This window comes from Rhinopithecus bieti, unplaced genomic scaffold, assembly GCF_001698545.2.
Source record: "Rhinopithecus bieti isolate Rb0 unplaced genomic scaffold, ASM169854v2 scaffold_81031, whole genome shotgun sequence".
Lineage (NCBI taxonomy): Eukaryota > Metazoa > Chordata > Mammalia > Primates > Cercopithecidae > Rhinopithecus > Rhinopithecus bieti.
The window spans coordinates 433,831-448,510 of record NW_016830217.1 but is presented as its reverse complement, the minus strand read 5'-3'; the positions used below and the strand labels follow the sequence as shown (position 1 = coordinate 448,510).

Sequence of the window (14,680 nt, the reverse complement as noted above, 5' to 3'; positions counted from 1 at the left end):
CGGCCCCTGGCTGCGCTCTTCTCGGCCTCCTGGTGTTCACAGGGCTGGGGGTGGGGGTGGATATGAAAGTGCGGTGCCGGCTGTGGGACCGTAGCCAGCAGCTGCCCCAGACCAGACACTGCGGGTTAGGATGTCAACGGGGCAGCCAGTTCTGGTGCTGTGCAGAGTCAACAGGTCGGGGTGGCCAAGGTGAAAGGGGGCTCGGGTCCCACCTCCTACAACACACACCTTTGATTTCGATTTGACTTGCCTGGCATCTAGAGGCAGAGGGCAGCCCAGGGTCCCAGATTTTAACAATCATTCAAGGGCCATCATGTTATTCAGAGGGTGGCTTTGTCTGGGTAGGAGTGGAGGCAATTGCCCCCAACCTCTTGCCCAAAAGTGGCATCAGACACAACTCTTCTGTTCTGTGCCCAAACCATTGCCCTGGTTCAGCCTCAGGAGTGGAGGAGATTGGGGGAGGGAAAGAGTTGCACAGTGGAGGGCTGGGTTCAGCCTCTGCTGTGTGACCTTGGATGAGTGACCCACCTCTCTGATCATCTACAAAATGGCGATGCTCTCCCCATTCACAGGGTGTGGGAGGAGGACTTGAGTTGCAGATTGGAAGCTCCTGACATGTAGCAGGCACACGGCACATGCTTGTTCCTCGCCATGTCCCTTCACACCTGTGCTCTCATCCTCTGTTAGGGTAGGACAAAGTCTGTGGAATTACCCAGAAGACCCCAGACAGAGCCGCTGGCTCTTGGACGTGTGCTTTGAGAGGCATTTCCTGAGCCTGGAGGGTCTGGACACAAGGCTCGAGTCCAAGTTCCTGACCCCAATTCACTGCCTTGCCCCAGGTGTCGGCCTCCTCGCCAGCCCTGGACAAGATGGATCATCAGGACAGGACCGTGTGGCACAGCCTGCAGGCTTTGGAGCCAGGCAAACCTGGGCTGGGAATCCCGGTTCTGCCTCGGCCTCTGTGATCTTGCACAGGCAGCCTCGCCTCCCTGAGACGCCATTTCTCTACAACGGGATCACACTGCCTGCCTCGTGGGATTTCCGTGGGCACTCAGGGTAATTAATCTGGGGAAGGCTGACTCTCTACCTGGCACACAGGAGNGGGGGGGGTGGGGGGGTGGGGGTGGCAGGGAGAGAATGATGCTTGGTGGAGCACACACCTGTCCAGGTGCACTGGAGCTGGGAGCAAAGGAGCCTTGGTGAGAGGAGGGCCTGTTCAGCCACAGCAGGAGGACGGACAGGTGAGGGGTCTCTGGGCATGGACTGGGGCATGAACCTGGCAGGGCCAGGCAGGCAGGGCAGAGAGGATGGTAGGGGCAGGAGCCAGCACCTCACTTTGGCTTTGCAGAGGCCTCCTTCTGGTCCTGGGGTTTTCCTGCCTCTGTGGCCTGAGCTGTTGGGGAGAGAGGAGGGTGCTCCGAGAAGGGGAGGGAGAGTCAGAGCCATCCATGGGACTCTGCAGTGAGAGAGTCACAGCCCTGGGCAGAGACTGATTCCAGCAGTGGAAGTGCCAAGCGACCCAGAAGGGTGGAAGCAGCGACCACAGAAGGGGAAGAGGCTCTGAGCAGGGCTTAGGCTCTGGCCTGTGCCCAGTCTGCTGCTAGACACAGGGCAACACCTAGGAATCCCATCCCCATCCCACAAAATGACACGCACAGGTACACACCCTCAGTGACGGAACCTCAGGGATGAGGGCACACACAGACCTAGTGTGATAACTTCACACACACACACACAAAAGCACAATCCTTCCTCTTGATTTGGTGGGGAGAGCACTGGAAGGGCCTAGAGGCAGCGTGAGAACTTGCAGCAGCTCACCTGGGTCCCTCCCTCTATCTGCTTCCCCAGGGGCCTGATGGAGGAGTTGGTGGGGCTGCGTGAGGGCTCCTCAGGGGACCCTGTGACTCTGCAGGAGCTGTGGGGCCCCTGTCCCCGCATCCGCCGAGGCGTCCGAGGTGAGAGCCAGGTCCTCTTCCCTGGGAGGACCACTCAGGACATCACTCCTGCCCGGCTCCCACCCCACCTCCCTGCCCAGGAGCCTCCCTCCTCCTGGCATTTGTCCAGGACCTCACTGCCCAAAGTCTCCTGGGTGGCAGGGAGAGAAGGGGTCTGTCTGTCCCACTGTCTGTGGATCAGATGGGCCCGGCATCTGCCGTCTGCCTTTCGGGAGATATAGCCCAAGGCCTGGTCACTGTGCCCATCCTCCACCCAGGCCTCTCCCTCACCTACCTGTGCCAGTGAGGGGACGTGGGGGTTAGCTGCTGGGACAGCTGGGGCCACAGCAAGGGGCTGGGGCAATCTGCACTTGCTGCCTTTCCTTGGAGCCCCATGTGCCTTGTTCACTTTGAAACCTGACTGTCCCCTCAGCTACAGGGCAGAGCAAGTAGGGACCCCAGAAGGAGGCTAAGTGCAGCCCCAGGGGCTGGTGCCCACAGCCAGTGAGGGCTAGCTCCCAGGCTGGGCTGGTAGCCAGCTGGCCAGGGGCATTGCTGGGAACCCAGAGGATACCTGTGCCACAGGCCCTGGGACACGCAGGAGTCTGCTAGACCCTGGTGCTCTCTAAGCTACGGACCCTGCGGGGATACAGGTGAAAGCTGTAGCTGCCAGCCTCCTCCACACTCTCTGTCCCCCAGGAACCTCCCAATACAGGCAGGGATGCAGAGGGTGGGCAGGTCAAAGGCTTTCCGGCAGGGGCAGCAGTCCTGGCACCCACTGTGTCACCACTGTTGCCTGCCACAAATCCTGCCTGGCTACTTATGTGAGGCAGGTCCCCCTCAGGACTACCCCAGAGTCCACCACCAAGCTCCACCCCACTGCCCCAGCCTCCCTGCCTGGAACCCAGCAGGCCTCCTAGGATGGGACTGCCTGTGCCTCTTGCCCCACCCTGTGCCATGACCCCATGCCCTGCCCCAGGTGGCCTGGAGTGGCTGAAGCAGAAGCTGTTCCGCCTGGGCGAGGACTGGTACTTCCTGATGGTCCTCGGGGTGCTCATGGCCCTGGTCAGCTATGCCATCGACTTGGCTGTCGGGAGTGTTGTCCAAGGTAACCCCTCCATGGCAGATGCTGCTCTGGTCCAGGGGATTCTGAGCTCGCTCTGGGGATGCCAGGTGGATGTCGCCAGGTGTAGCAGAGGTGGGAGGAGGGCTCTGGGTGGGGATCTGGTCCTGGCTTTACTCCTGACTTGCTGTGTGATCCTGGGCAGGCTCCTGCCCCTCTCTGGGCCTCAGTCATCTCATTTGCACAAGGGAGAGAGGCCTGAATGTTCCCAAGAGCCCTTCCTCCTCTGAGCTCTCTGCCTCCTCTTCCAGCCACCCCGTTCCTTCTCCTTCCCTCCTCCATGCCCTGGGGTGGGAGTGGGGGCACTTGCCTATAACACTAAGCTTGGAGCCTCCTTCCCAATCCCCGCTCTCTCAGCAGCCTGCCTCCACCCTGAGGCCTCCCTGGAAGAGGGGGTGTGGGCCAGGAAGGGTCTAAGACACTTTCTCTGGAGACCCTCAGCTGCCGGAAGCAGGAGCTACTACACCTACAAGCAGGTGTTTGGTGCTTCACACCTGTGTCATTTAGTTCTCAGTGGCCCTCTTTAGTCTTCAGTGAGCCTGTGAGGGAGAGCCCATCACTAGCCCACTTGACAGATGGGGAAACTGAGGCTCAGAGAGGCTGAGTGGCTTGCCCACGGTCACTCAGCTAAGCAGTGGTAAACCTGGGATATGGACCCAGGGTCATACTCCTGCCTCTTCTTGGGGGTCTTCTCCTCACTGGGTGGCCTGGGTCTTCCCTCTTTGTGACTCCATTTCCTGGTCAGTAAGTAGGCACCACAGTGTCTAGCCCCGAGGGCTGCAGAGGTTATGGGTGGCTCCCTGATACGCAGCTGTCCGCAGCGCATGAGTGGCTGTATGGAGAGATTGGGGACAGCCACCTGCTCCGGTATCTCTCCTGGACTTTGTACCCTGTGGCCCTCGTCTCTTTCTCTACGGGCTTCTCCCAGAGCATCACACCCTCCTCTGGAGGTGAGTCCACGGTCACCACGCCAGTCCCTGCTGGCCAAAACCTTCTCAGATCCCAGGGGGCTTCTGATGGGGGGAGTCGGGAAGCGGCAGCCTCATTTCACAGACAAAGGCCCAGAAGAGTCATGTTGCTTGCCCGAAGGGACACAGCAAGAAGGCCAGATCTTGACCTTTGGGTCACTGCTGGCCCTACCTGCTTTCCAGGGGCTCCTCTGGGACTTGATGGGAGGCCTGGTGGGAGGTTTTTCTGTGAAGCCTGTTGCAGTGGCCAGTGCCAGGGAAGAGCTGGTGGAGGAGGCACAGCTCCACCTGGCCGCTCAGCCCGGCCTCCAGCTCCAGGCTCGCAGAGGGGAGCTCAAGGCTCACTCAGTGGTGGCCTGAGATTTCATCCAGCCTCCCCCTATCCTACCACAGCTTTCTGCCAGGTCTGGCGGGAGGAATGTAAGCAACTCACATTCCCTCTGTGACGCTCAGCGTCCAAATCTGCTAAATGAGTTTAAGGACCTTACCCTAGGCTGGGTGCGGTGACTCATGCCTGTAATCCCAGCAATTTAGGAGGCTGAGGCAGGAGGATCGCTTTTTGCCTAGAGTTTGAGACCAGCCTGGGCAACACAGGGAGATCCTCTCTCTACAACAAATAGAAAAAAATCAGCTGGGCATGATTGCATGTGCCCGTGGTCCGAGCTACTCAGGAGGCTGAGGCGGGAGAATTGCTTGAGCTGGGGAATTCGATCCTGCACTGAGCCGTGTTTGCACCACTGTACTCCAGCCTGGGTGACAGAGTGAGACCCTTGTCTGAAACAAACAAACAAACAAACAAACAAACAAACAAACAAAGGAATCCTAACCCAGCTGGGCACACTGGCTCACGCCTATAATCCCAGCACTTTGGGAGGCAGAAGCAGACGGATGGATCGCTTGAGGTCAGGAGTTCTAGAGCAGCCCGGGCAACATAGCCAGACTCCATCTCTTTAAAAAAGTAAGGCGGACGAAATGGTCTCCACCTATAGTCCCAGCTATTCAGGAGGCTGACACGGGAGGATAACTTGAGCCCTGGCATCTGAGGCTGCTGTGAGCTATGATCCTACCACTGTATTCCAGCCTGGCCAACAGAGCAAGACCCTGTCCCCAAAGGAAAATAATCCTAACTTCAGAGGGTTCTGCTGATCTGGCGAGATCGTAATGTGAAAACACTTCGCGGGTAGAGTGTTGAGATTTTTAATCTGGAGATTGTCCCTCTCCTGGCCCTCCCCACCCCCACCAAGGTTCTGGAATCCCAGAGGTGAAGACCATCTTGTCGGGTGTGGTCTTGGAGGACTACCTGGATATCAAGAACTTTGGGGCCAAGGTGGTGGGCGTGTGTTGCACCCTGGCTTGTGGCAGCACCCTCTTCCTGGGCAAAGTGGTATGGGCAGGAGTGAGGGCACCCCAAGCACCCCACCCACCCCAGCCACCCCTGCCTCAACCCCATCACCCCACCAAAGCTGGGTCAGAGGGGACTTGGGCTTGTCCCTGCCTTTGAGAAGCTCAGTCTTGGGGGAAGAGCCAGGACAGGTCCCCGGAGTGTGACAAAAGCCATCTGAGGACAGCCCTGGGGGTTGGAGAGAGGGAGGACGGGGTGTGGTGGGGAAGCCGTGCTGCCTCTGGATGAGGCTGTCTGTGCTGCCCTCACCTGGGCCCTGGGCCCACCCTTCCCTCTGCAGGGCCCTTTCGTGCACCTGTCTGTGATGATGGCTGCCTACCTGGGCCGTGTGCGCACCACGACCATCGGGGAGCCTGAGGTTAGGGACTCGGGGGCTTCCTTGGAGGACTGGGAGTGGGGAGGGAGGGGGCTGACGTTGAGCCCCGGACTCGGATCCCCCAGAACAAAAGCAAGCAAAACGAAATGCTGGTGGCAGCAGCGGCAGTGGGCGTGGCCACAGTCTTTGGAGCTCCCTTCAGCGGTGAGACCCCCTCATGCCCCGCCCCCAGGTCCCTCAAGCTCCTCCCCTCATACCCTGGGTTCCCTCGGCCCAGCTGAGAGCCTGGAGGAGGGGGTGGGTCTCATTCTAGTTCTTACTTCAGCCCCGCCTTGGGTATAGCCACCGCCCCCCACCGGGGGGTGACATGATTGGCGGTGCTGAGAGGCTTCAGGGTAACATTACACAGACTTGCGTTTGGAATTCATGTGTGACCCTGGCCTGCTGGCCTCTCTGAGCCCGGCTTACTCCTCTATAAAATGGAGATCGCAACCATCCTCACCCAATAGTGAGAGGACGCACACCCGCATTCCAGGCTGGACGGGTCTCTGGGCAGCGGGCTCCTCCTTGCCCAGGGCCCATGCCCCTGCCCTCCCCTCCTGTCTGTCCCTGTCCGGGCTGTAGCAGAGCAGGACAGATGGGTCAGGGAGGAGGTAACATGGGGAGGGGGCCCTACAGCCACAGGTGGGTGGGGGTGGTGGGGCCCACCTGAGATCAGTGTCGCCCCCAGGCGTCCTGTTCAGCATTGAGGTCATGTCTTCCCACTTCTCTGTCTGGGATTACTGGAGGGGCTTCTTTGCGGCCACCTGCGGGGCCTTCATGTTCCGGCTCCTGCCAGTCTTCAACAGCGAGCAGGGTGAGCCCCCGGGCTGCCTGACCCTGGCCCTGCCTGGGGGCTGGGGCGAGGGGCCCTCCCTTCTCCCCTGTGTACACCCCTTGCTCTTCCCTTCCCCCCCCCACTTTTTCCTCCTCCCTGTTCCCACCTCTCTGGGAGGATGGAAGGGGCTGACCTGTGTTGAGCATGAAAGCCAGGGGCCCTGAGGGTAGAAGGGATGAGGCTGGGTAGGGAGGCAGGAGCCTGATTGTCAGGCTCTGGAATGCCAGGACACAGATTCTGGGTCAAGACCTGGCACCCCCTCCACCCTGGGCTGTTAGTCTGGGACTTGTGTTTGGGTGGGGTGGGAGTGCCATCTCGGCTCCCCACCGCTCTCCTTCCCCAGAGACCATCACTTTCCTCTACAAGACCAGTTTCCGGGTGGACATTCCCTTCGACCTGCCAGAGATCTTCTTTTTTGTGATGCTGGGGTGAGTGGGTGCCTTGGGTCCCTGAGAGTCCAACAAGGCATTCCCCCCAGGCCTGGACTGCGACCCCTGGTACTGGGGTCAGGCTCTGGACTTGTCTCCATGCTCCTCAGGGGTCTCTGTGGCATCCTGAGCTGCGCTTTCCTCTTCTGTCAGCGAATCTTCTTTGGCTTCATCAAGAACAATCGGTTCAGCTCCAAACTCCTGGCCACCAGGTAGGCTCCAGGCTAGGGGCTGGGGACCTCTCAGCAAGCGCCTCCCCCACCTGTACTCCCAACCTTATGCAGAAAGCTCCACCCCCCACCTGAGCCCCTAAAGCCCGTCCTAGCCCATGCCCCACATGAGGAACCCCTAACACCCCCTACAAGTCCCCACAGTCACTGCCCCCCTACTTTACTGGCCTCAAACCTCCCCATTTAATCCTCATATCTCCTTGAGTCTATACCCCCTCAGTGAACCCCAACCCCCTCACTGACCTTTAACCCCTTCTTGGTCCCTCTCTCCCTTTAAACCGTGTGTGCCCGTGGCATTGGCTAAGCCCTCCTGCCCCAGGTGCATGAGCCCTGCCCTAGTCTGGCCCCACTCTGTCCTCCCTCCCAGCGTGCCTGTGCCCCAGTTCTCCTATCAGCCTCTACCCCTTAAAATACCCAGGAGTGTGGAGCTGACCCCACAGGTGCTGTCCCCTGGAGCTGGCCCAGTTCATGTCCCCCATTCCTGCTCTTCCTCCTCCCCGGTCCTTGCCTCGCTGTCCTGCCTTCGCGAGGCCCTGCTTCCCTCTCCTGGGGATGTGGGAAAGAGCGGGCCAGCCCTGGAGCCCACCTACCCCCTACAGCAAGCCTGTGTACTCCGCCCTGGCCACCTTGGTTCTCGCCTCCATCACCTACCCGCCAAGTGCAGGCCGCTTCCTGGCTTCTCGGGTAAGGGGCCCTAAGTGGGGTGGCAGGAGTGGGGAAGCCCTATTAGTTGCCCCCTTTGCATGTATCTCACTTAATCCCCCCAATACCCCATAAGGGAGATGCCTAGGCATTATTTTATAGATGATATTACAGCTCCGGGAGGTCAGAGCCTTGCCCAAGGGCCCCTAGTGGGAAGTGGCAGAGGAGGATTCCAGGCAGGGTTAGGCAGTGCGGGGACGGCTGGGGTCTGCCACTCGGGGCCCCTCATGTCCAGTTCCCACCTGCCCTGCCACAGCTGTCCATGAAGCAGCATCTGGACTCGCTGTTCGACAACCACACCTGGGGGCTGATGACCCGGAACTCCAGCCCACCCTGGCCTGAAGAGCTTGACCCCCAGCACCTGTGGTGGGAATGGTACCACCCGCAGTTCACCATCTTTGGGACCCTTGCTTTCTTCCTGGTTATGAAGGTGGGCCTCCGGTCCCAGGTGTGCACAGAGCCAGGACCAGCTCTGGTGGTGAGGTGGTGCCTCCCTGCACCTGGTGGCATGGAGCCCAGGCCTTCCACCCACACTTCCTGATGTGTCCCCTGCCCACTGCATGGTCCTGGACAAGTGACTTCAGCTCTCTGGGCCTCAGTCTTCCCATCTTTAAAATGGGGTGGTTACTGGGAAGACTGAGGAGGAAGAAAGGAATGTACCTGGCACAGTGCCAGGCATAGAGTGGGCATTTCTCAGGGTGAGGACCCTCCCCTAATGCCAGACTCTGGCAATGGGTGCATGGCTGGCACCCTCTTTCTCTCTAGGACACTCCCCTGTCCCCTGTCCTGTCCTCCCTGGTCAATGCCTTGCCCAGCAGCCTCTAACCTCTGCCCTGGGCTCCCCACTTCCACAGTTCTGGATGCTGATTCTGGCCACCACCATCCCCATCCCTGCCGGGTGCTTCATGCCCATCTTCATCTATGGTGAGTCTGGAGTCCTGAGGTTCTGATAATTTCGGGGTTCTTGGGGCAGGGCCATGGCTCCTGGTTCACCCTCCCCAGATGGTACTGAGGATGGTCCTCAGGGATGGAGGGTTGTGGGGGCCGGGTCAGCCTGGCTCCCCCTCACCCTAAGTCTGTGGCCAGGAGCTGTCATCGGGCGCCTCTTTGGGGAGACTCTCTCTTTCATCTTCCCTGAGGGCATCGTGGCTGGAGGGATTACCAATCCCATCATACCCGGGGGATATGCCCTGGCAGGTGAGTGGGTCAGGGCCCTGCTGGGTGGGCAGCATCGTGGGGCTGGGCTGGACCTGGAGAATTGGCCGGTGGCTCCACAGGGCACAGAGCCATCACTGAGCCTCCCAGTGAGCCCTGCACCCTTCATGGGGGTCTGTCCCTCCTAAGTCCCACCATTCCCCGGGGCCCATCACTCCCTCATGGTTCCTGTCCTGTCCCCAGCCCTGTGGCCTCCCTTATCCCTCTCCTTTCACCAAGCCTAGGCACTGGGCACTTCCCACAGTGCCCAGGCTGTAACCTCTTACAAATCACACTTAGCCCCTGGTTGCAGCTATGCCAGTTTTGCCCTCACATGAGGCTGGCCCCTGGCCTCAGCTGCCCTGCCTGACTCTGCCCCTCTGCAGGGGCTGCAGCCTTCTCAGGGCTGTGACGCACCACCATCTCCACGGCCGCTGCGGCCTTTGAGGCTGACCCGCCAGAATAGTTCATGCACTGCGCCCCTTGCTGATGGCGGTGCGGCAGCCAACGGCCATTGAGCAGAGCTGCCAGCCCTCCTTCTACGATGGCACCATCCATTGGTCAAGAAGCTGCCATACCTGCCACGGATTCTGGGCCGCAACATCGGGTGATAGCAGTGCCCACCAGGCTGGCTGAAGGGGGGTCATAGTGTCCGTGCAGGGCGGGGGATGGAGGGCACCTCCAAAAAGAAATGCCACCACAGCAGACCTTGGACATGGGGGCCGGGAGGGGCTGACATACAGCTGTGCTCTGGTCTCCATTCTCCCCAGTGCCCCGGGTGACCTTGGGCAAGTTGTTGGCCTTGAGGCCTCAGTGTCTGTCTAGGGGTCAGCAGGGCTCCACAGCAGGAGGATGAGTATTGCCCCGTGTACAGGTTGAGGAAACCGGGGCTCAGAGAGGTGCCATGTCTTGCTCCAGCACCAGATCTGGGTCTCCTCCCCTCTCTCCACTTCTGCAGCCTTCACTGGAACTTTGGGAGCAGGAGGTGGAACGAGAATGGAAATGGGCTTTGAGGTCTTCACTCAACCAGATAGGACCAGAGGAGCTTCTGCTGCCAGAGAGGCAGACCAAAGAGGCTCTGAGAGTCCCTGGGTCCGAGGCCCCGCTCCAAATACAAGCAAGCTGCTGCCTTGCTCTGAACCTGTTTCCCCATCTGGAAAATGAGGCTGCTTACCCCAGTGGTTTCCAGACTTTCAAGTTTTTCCCTGGTGGAGGCATACACCTTTTTTTTTCTTTTTCTTTTTTTAGATGGAATCTTTCTCACTCTGTTACGCAAGCTGGAGTACAGTGGCACAATCTAAGTCACTGAAACCTCCACCTCCCAGGTTCAAGCAATTCTCCTGCCTCAACCTCCCAAGTAGCTCAGACCAGGCATGTGCCACCGTGCCCAGATTATTTCTGTAATTTCAGTGGAGACGGGGTTTCACCATGTTGGCCAGGCTGGTCTCGAATTCCTGGCCTCAAGTGATCCACCTGGTTCGGCCTCCCAAAGTGCTGGGATTACAGGCGTGAGCTACCGCGCCCATCCGCATACACTTTTTATTCAAATTAAAATTTCCAGGGAAGGCCGCTGGGTTAAACAGGACAAAGTGGAGCTGGTCTGGGGACATGGGGTCCAGGGGGCTGGGAATTAGGAACTGGGTCATTGGCGTCGTGGTCCCCAGGTTTCCTCCCACCGTGGATTCCAGGAGTCCCTCATTCCACGAACCTCTCCGGCCCTGTCCACACTCCAGAGCTGTGGGTCCCCAGGGTCCCCAGTTCAAGCAAAGCTCCCCCCAGATCCCTTTGCCAGCCTGGGTCTCACATCCCCGACTCCGGGACCTGATGGGAGCCCCTCTGCCTGCAGCTCCCACCGCGTGAGGGTGGAGCACTTCATGAACCGCAGCATCACCACACTGGCCAAGGACACGCCCCTGGAGGAGGTGGTCAAGGTCGTGACCTCCACAGACGTGGCCGAGTATCCCCTGGTGGAGAGCGCAGGTGCCCAGCCGGAAGGGAGGAGGAAGTCGGGGGTGGGGGATGCCCTCTGCCTCCTTCTTGGACCTGTCAGGCAGACAGGATCTGCATCCAGGCTCTGTGACTTAGCAACCAACCATGTGACCTTGGGCAAGTCACTTCACCTGAGCCTCAGTTTCCTCATCAGTAAAATGGAAATCATGGCCACCCTCCCTTGGGGTGGTTGACATGTCTAAAGAGAGTCAGCCAGGTGCTTGTAAGGCACCTGGGTAGCTGCTGGGGTAGGAGCATGGGGACACCACCAGGGTCTTCTGGAAGCTTCCCTACAGGCCTCCCTTTAAGCATTCCCCAAATGAGACCCCTCCCCCAAATCCCTGTTGCCATAAGGAAAACATCTCCTTAAAGACAAAAGCATGGTGGCCCTTGTTAAAAGGCATGGAACCCGCTTCTTGCGGAAACCTTAACTAGAGCATCATTTCCTGTGGGTCCAAGTCCAGTATCTGCATTCAGAAGATAAGGCGGGGTTGGGGGGTAACCCTGCTCACTCAAGTCTGCTGTCAGCCCATGTGTCCCCCTGTGCAAATGAGATAAGGTGCACACCTGGGAAGCACATCACAGCTGGGTTTTGGTCTCCACTTGCACTTTGGGTAGGCACCTTGTGCAGTGAGGTCACCCCTATGCCCACCCCAAGAGGGATAAAGCCATTTATGAGCTAAATAACTGTGAGTATACCACTTAAGCTTTATGTACTGCATTTTCATCATCTTGAAAGTAGGGATCAAGAGAGTATATGATTGCCAGACATTCTCACTCCAAATGCTAGGCCCTTCTTTCCCCACGAATTGGAAGACTGTTAGCATTATGCTGTGAAACATGCCAAATATCTCATCTGCAAATGTTTGCTTTCGGATAAGACCCCCAAGAGTCTTCACCTCCTGGAGCAAAGAAAGAATTAGCCTTGAAGACAAAGTCCTCTTTTACCCTTAGAGCCACAGCAAAGTGCTCCAACCAACACAGGCCCAGGCTGTGGAACCCCACTGCTTACCCAAGAAATAGCCTTCATTGTTCATTTAAAAGGGAAGGGGGACATTTACATGTCTAAGTGTCAAGTTTTTATTCCACTCAACAGAAAGCAAAAACACCAAGCTGGGCCCTCAAAACTAAATATCCGACAATGCCATTGATACCCCAGGGCCGGAGTGAAGCTTGCCAAGGCCCCAGCACACAGTAGGACCTCAGAACACAGGGTCCTCCTGGGTTCACACCTTCACGGGGCTGTGCCAGATGTGAAGCCTCTTAGAAAACGAAGGAGAAAGCCCAGCCCTGACACATAGACTTCATCGTGCCAGCGTCCCCAGCTTGCTCCTGTCTTGAGGCCTTGCAATGTGGGGGATCTCAGTGGTTGCCAGGGTCCCTCCTGGCCCCCTGGTAGCCTCACTCAGCCACCCTCAGCTACCACACCTGAATGACCTTGGGCAAGACAATTAGCCTGTCTGTCTCTGAGCCTCAGTTCCTGTCCTTTTTAATGGGAGACAATAGTTACAATAGCCCCCTAGGAACACCAGCACAGTTCCTGGCTAAGTAGGCGCTCAGTAATGTGAGTTCCTGTTTCTTCCTACTGTGCCTCCCTCCCTCTCCCTCTCCACTTGCCAGAGTCCCAGATCCTGGTGGGCATCGTGCGAAGGGCCCAGCTGGTGCAGGCCCTCCAGGCTGAGCCTCTTTCCTGGGCTCCAGGACACCAGGTGGGTATTCCTGAGGGGCGTGGGGATGGGGTGGGGGTCGGTCAGCAGGGCTGGGACAGGAGGGGCCCGCTGATCTCCTGAGGGAGAGGTGGTCTGAGAGAGGCATCCTGGAGAGGCTGGCCCTGCACCTGTAACGTTTCCCCTGTAACCCTTCCCCACCCCCAGCAGTGTCTCCAGGACATCTTGGCTGGGGGCTGCCCCACGGAACCAGTGACCCTGAAGCTGTCCCCAGAGACTTCCCTGCATGAGGTAACAGGGAGAATTGGGGAGTGTGACACATGAGGCCCCTGGGTGGGGAAAGAGCTGATGAGGAGCTCAGGCTTCAGCCTCCCCTCCCAACCCGCGCCCCCGCCCGCCTTCTGCTGCTTCCTTCCCCTCCTGGGCCTGTGTCCTCATCAGCAGACTGGGCAAAGCAGCTCCTGCCCTGTCGCCCCTCACTGCCAGGGTTGCGGGGATGATGCGGAGAGATGAGGGAAGTGGGAGAGTGGCAAATGTTTAAGTATCTGGGTGAAAAGACAGTGGAGTTGAACCAGGGCACACGTGCGTTTCAGTTTCAGGTCCACCACATTCTCCCTGTGTGATCTTGGACAAAATACTTAGCCACTCAGGACAGAGCCTGGCACATGGGCGGGGAAGGGGCAGAGGCCCACAGGGAACCTGGAGATGGTCCTGCCCCCTCTGTGCTGCTGGAGGGTGCTGGATATTGGGTCCTGTCCACCTGCGGCCTCGCCCAGACCCTTGCATGGACTCTGGCATCCCCCAGTGGCCACACTGGACATTGCAGGCCTGGCTCTCTTGCCTCCCACACACATCAGGCCCGGCCCCTCTTCCTGGCTCAGAGGCATGGCAGGGTGGGCCAGAAGGTGGCCTGGGTGCCTTCTACCCTCCAGTGTTTCCTAACAATCCCCCATCCAGGCACACAACCTCTTTGAGCTGTTGAACCTTCAGTCCGTCTTCGTGACATCGTGGGGCAGAGCTGTGGGCTGCGTGTCCTGGGTGGAGGTACCAGGGTCCCAGGGGCAGAGCAAAGCAGGGGACCCATGCCTGAGAAGGCTGGGGAGGTGGGGGGGACACCAGCATGCTCCCATCCAAACCTGGGGGGATTCAGAGGATACTGATGAGTCCCTCTTCCTGGCCCAGATTGGCCACTGGGCCTGGCTCCCCTATCTTGTTTCCTGGCCAGTGGCCAGCCTGCCCCTCTCTGCCTCAGTGATCCCATCTGTGCAATGGGGTGGCACGGGCTCTACTATTCACCCAGAAACCACCCTTAGGGGACTAAAAATGCTGGTGCCGCCCTGTCAACCTCCTCTACATCCCTCCTCCAGCCCCCTCCCCCTTTCTCTGTTCTAGATGAAGAAAGCAATTTCCAACCTGACAAATCCACCAGCCCCAAAGTGAGCCAGTCCAGCAAGATGAAACAGGGCACCCCAGCTGCCCTGGTACTGAGGTTGGGCTGAGACCCTGCCTCTCTTCCCCCATCACTCCTTACCCCCACTCCAACCCAGCTCCATTCCTTGGCATAACAGACAACTCTAACCTAGCCCAGAAGAAGATGACTCATCCTGGGTGTGACGATGGCTCCTGCCTTGAAAGACAAATCCCACCTTGGACAGAGCTGAGTGTGAGATGACGGAAAACCAGTGTCTGCCAGGTGCTCAGTGACTGGCCATCACATTAATGAATAACGAGATTGGAGTATGCTGTCACCAAGGGCAGGCACAGATGCCCTCTGGGGTTGTCTGATTCCCAATGAGAGGCTCCAGAGAAAAATAAAGCTGTCCATCCCTCATCTCAGCTGCAAGGTTGCT

At 58.7% G+C, this 14,680-nt stretch overlaps 1 protein-coding gene across 1 annotated transcript; it reads left to right on the top strand.

Annotated features, from left to right (window-relative positions):
• Nucleotides 1-1,139: 1,139 nt before the first annotated feature.
• Nucleotides 1,140-14,650, top strand: CLCNKB (chloride voltage-gated channel Kb). Its single transcript, XM_017865296.1, is given in 22 exon segments — nucleotides 1,140-1,241; nucleotides 1,849-1,955; nucleotides 2,914-3,042; nucleotides 3,879-4,007; nucleotides 5,270-5,409; nucleotides 5,708-5,785; nucleotides 5,869-5,947; nucleotides 6,474-6,599; nucleotides 6,964-7,048; nucleotides 7,159-7,260; nucleotides 7,878-7,962; nucleotides 8,237-8,410; nucleotides 8,835-8,904; nucleotides 9,067-9,177; nucleotides 9,561-9,625; nucleotides 9,628-9,729; nucleotides 9,732-9,781; nucleotides 11,021-11,154; nucleotides 12,784-12,872; nucleotides 13,038-13,121; nucleotides 13,788-13,874; nucleotides 14,223-14,650. Coding segments are annotated over 21 exon segments (2,067 nt in total). The 5' UTR covers nucleotides 1,140-1,241; nucleotides 1,849-1,855; the 3' UTR covers nucleotides 14,271-14,650.
• The last annotated feature ends 30 nt before the right edge of the window (nucleotides 14,651-14,680 follow it).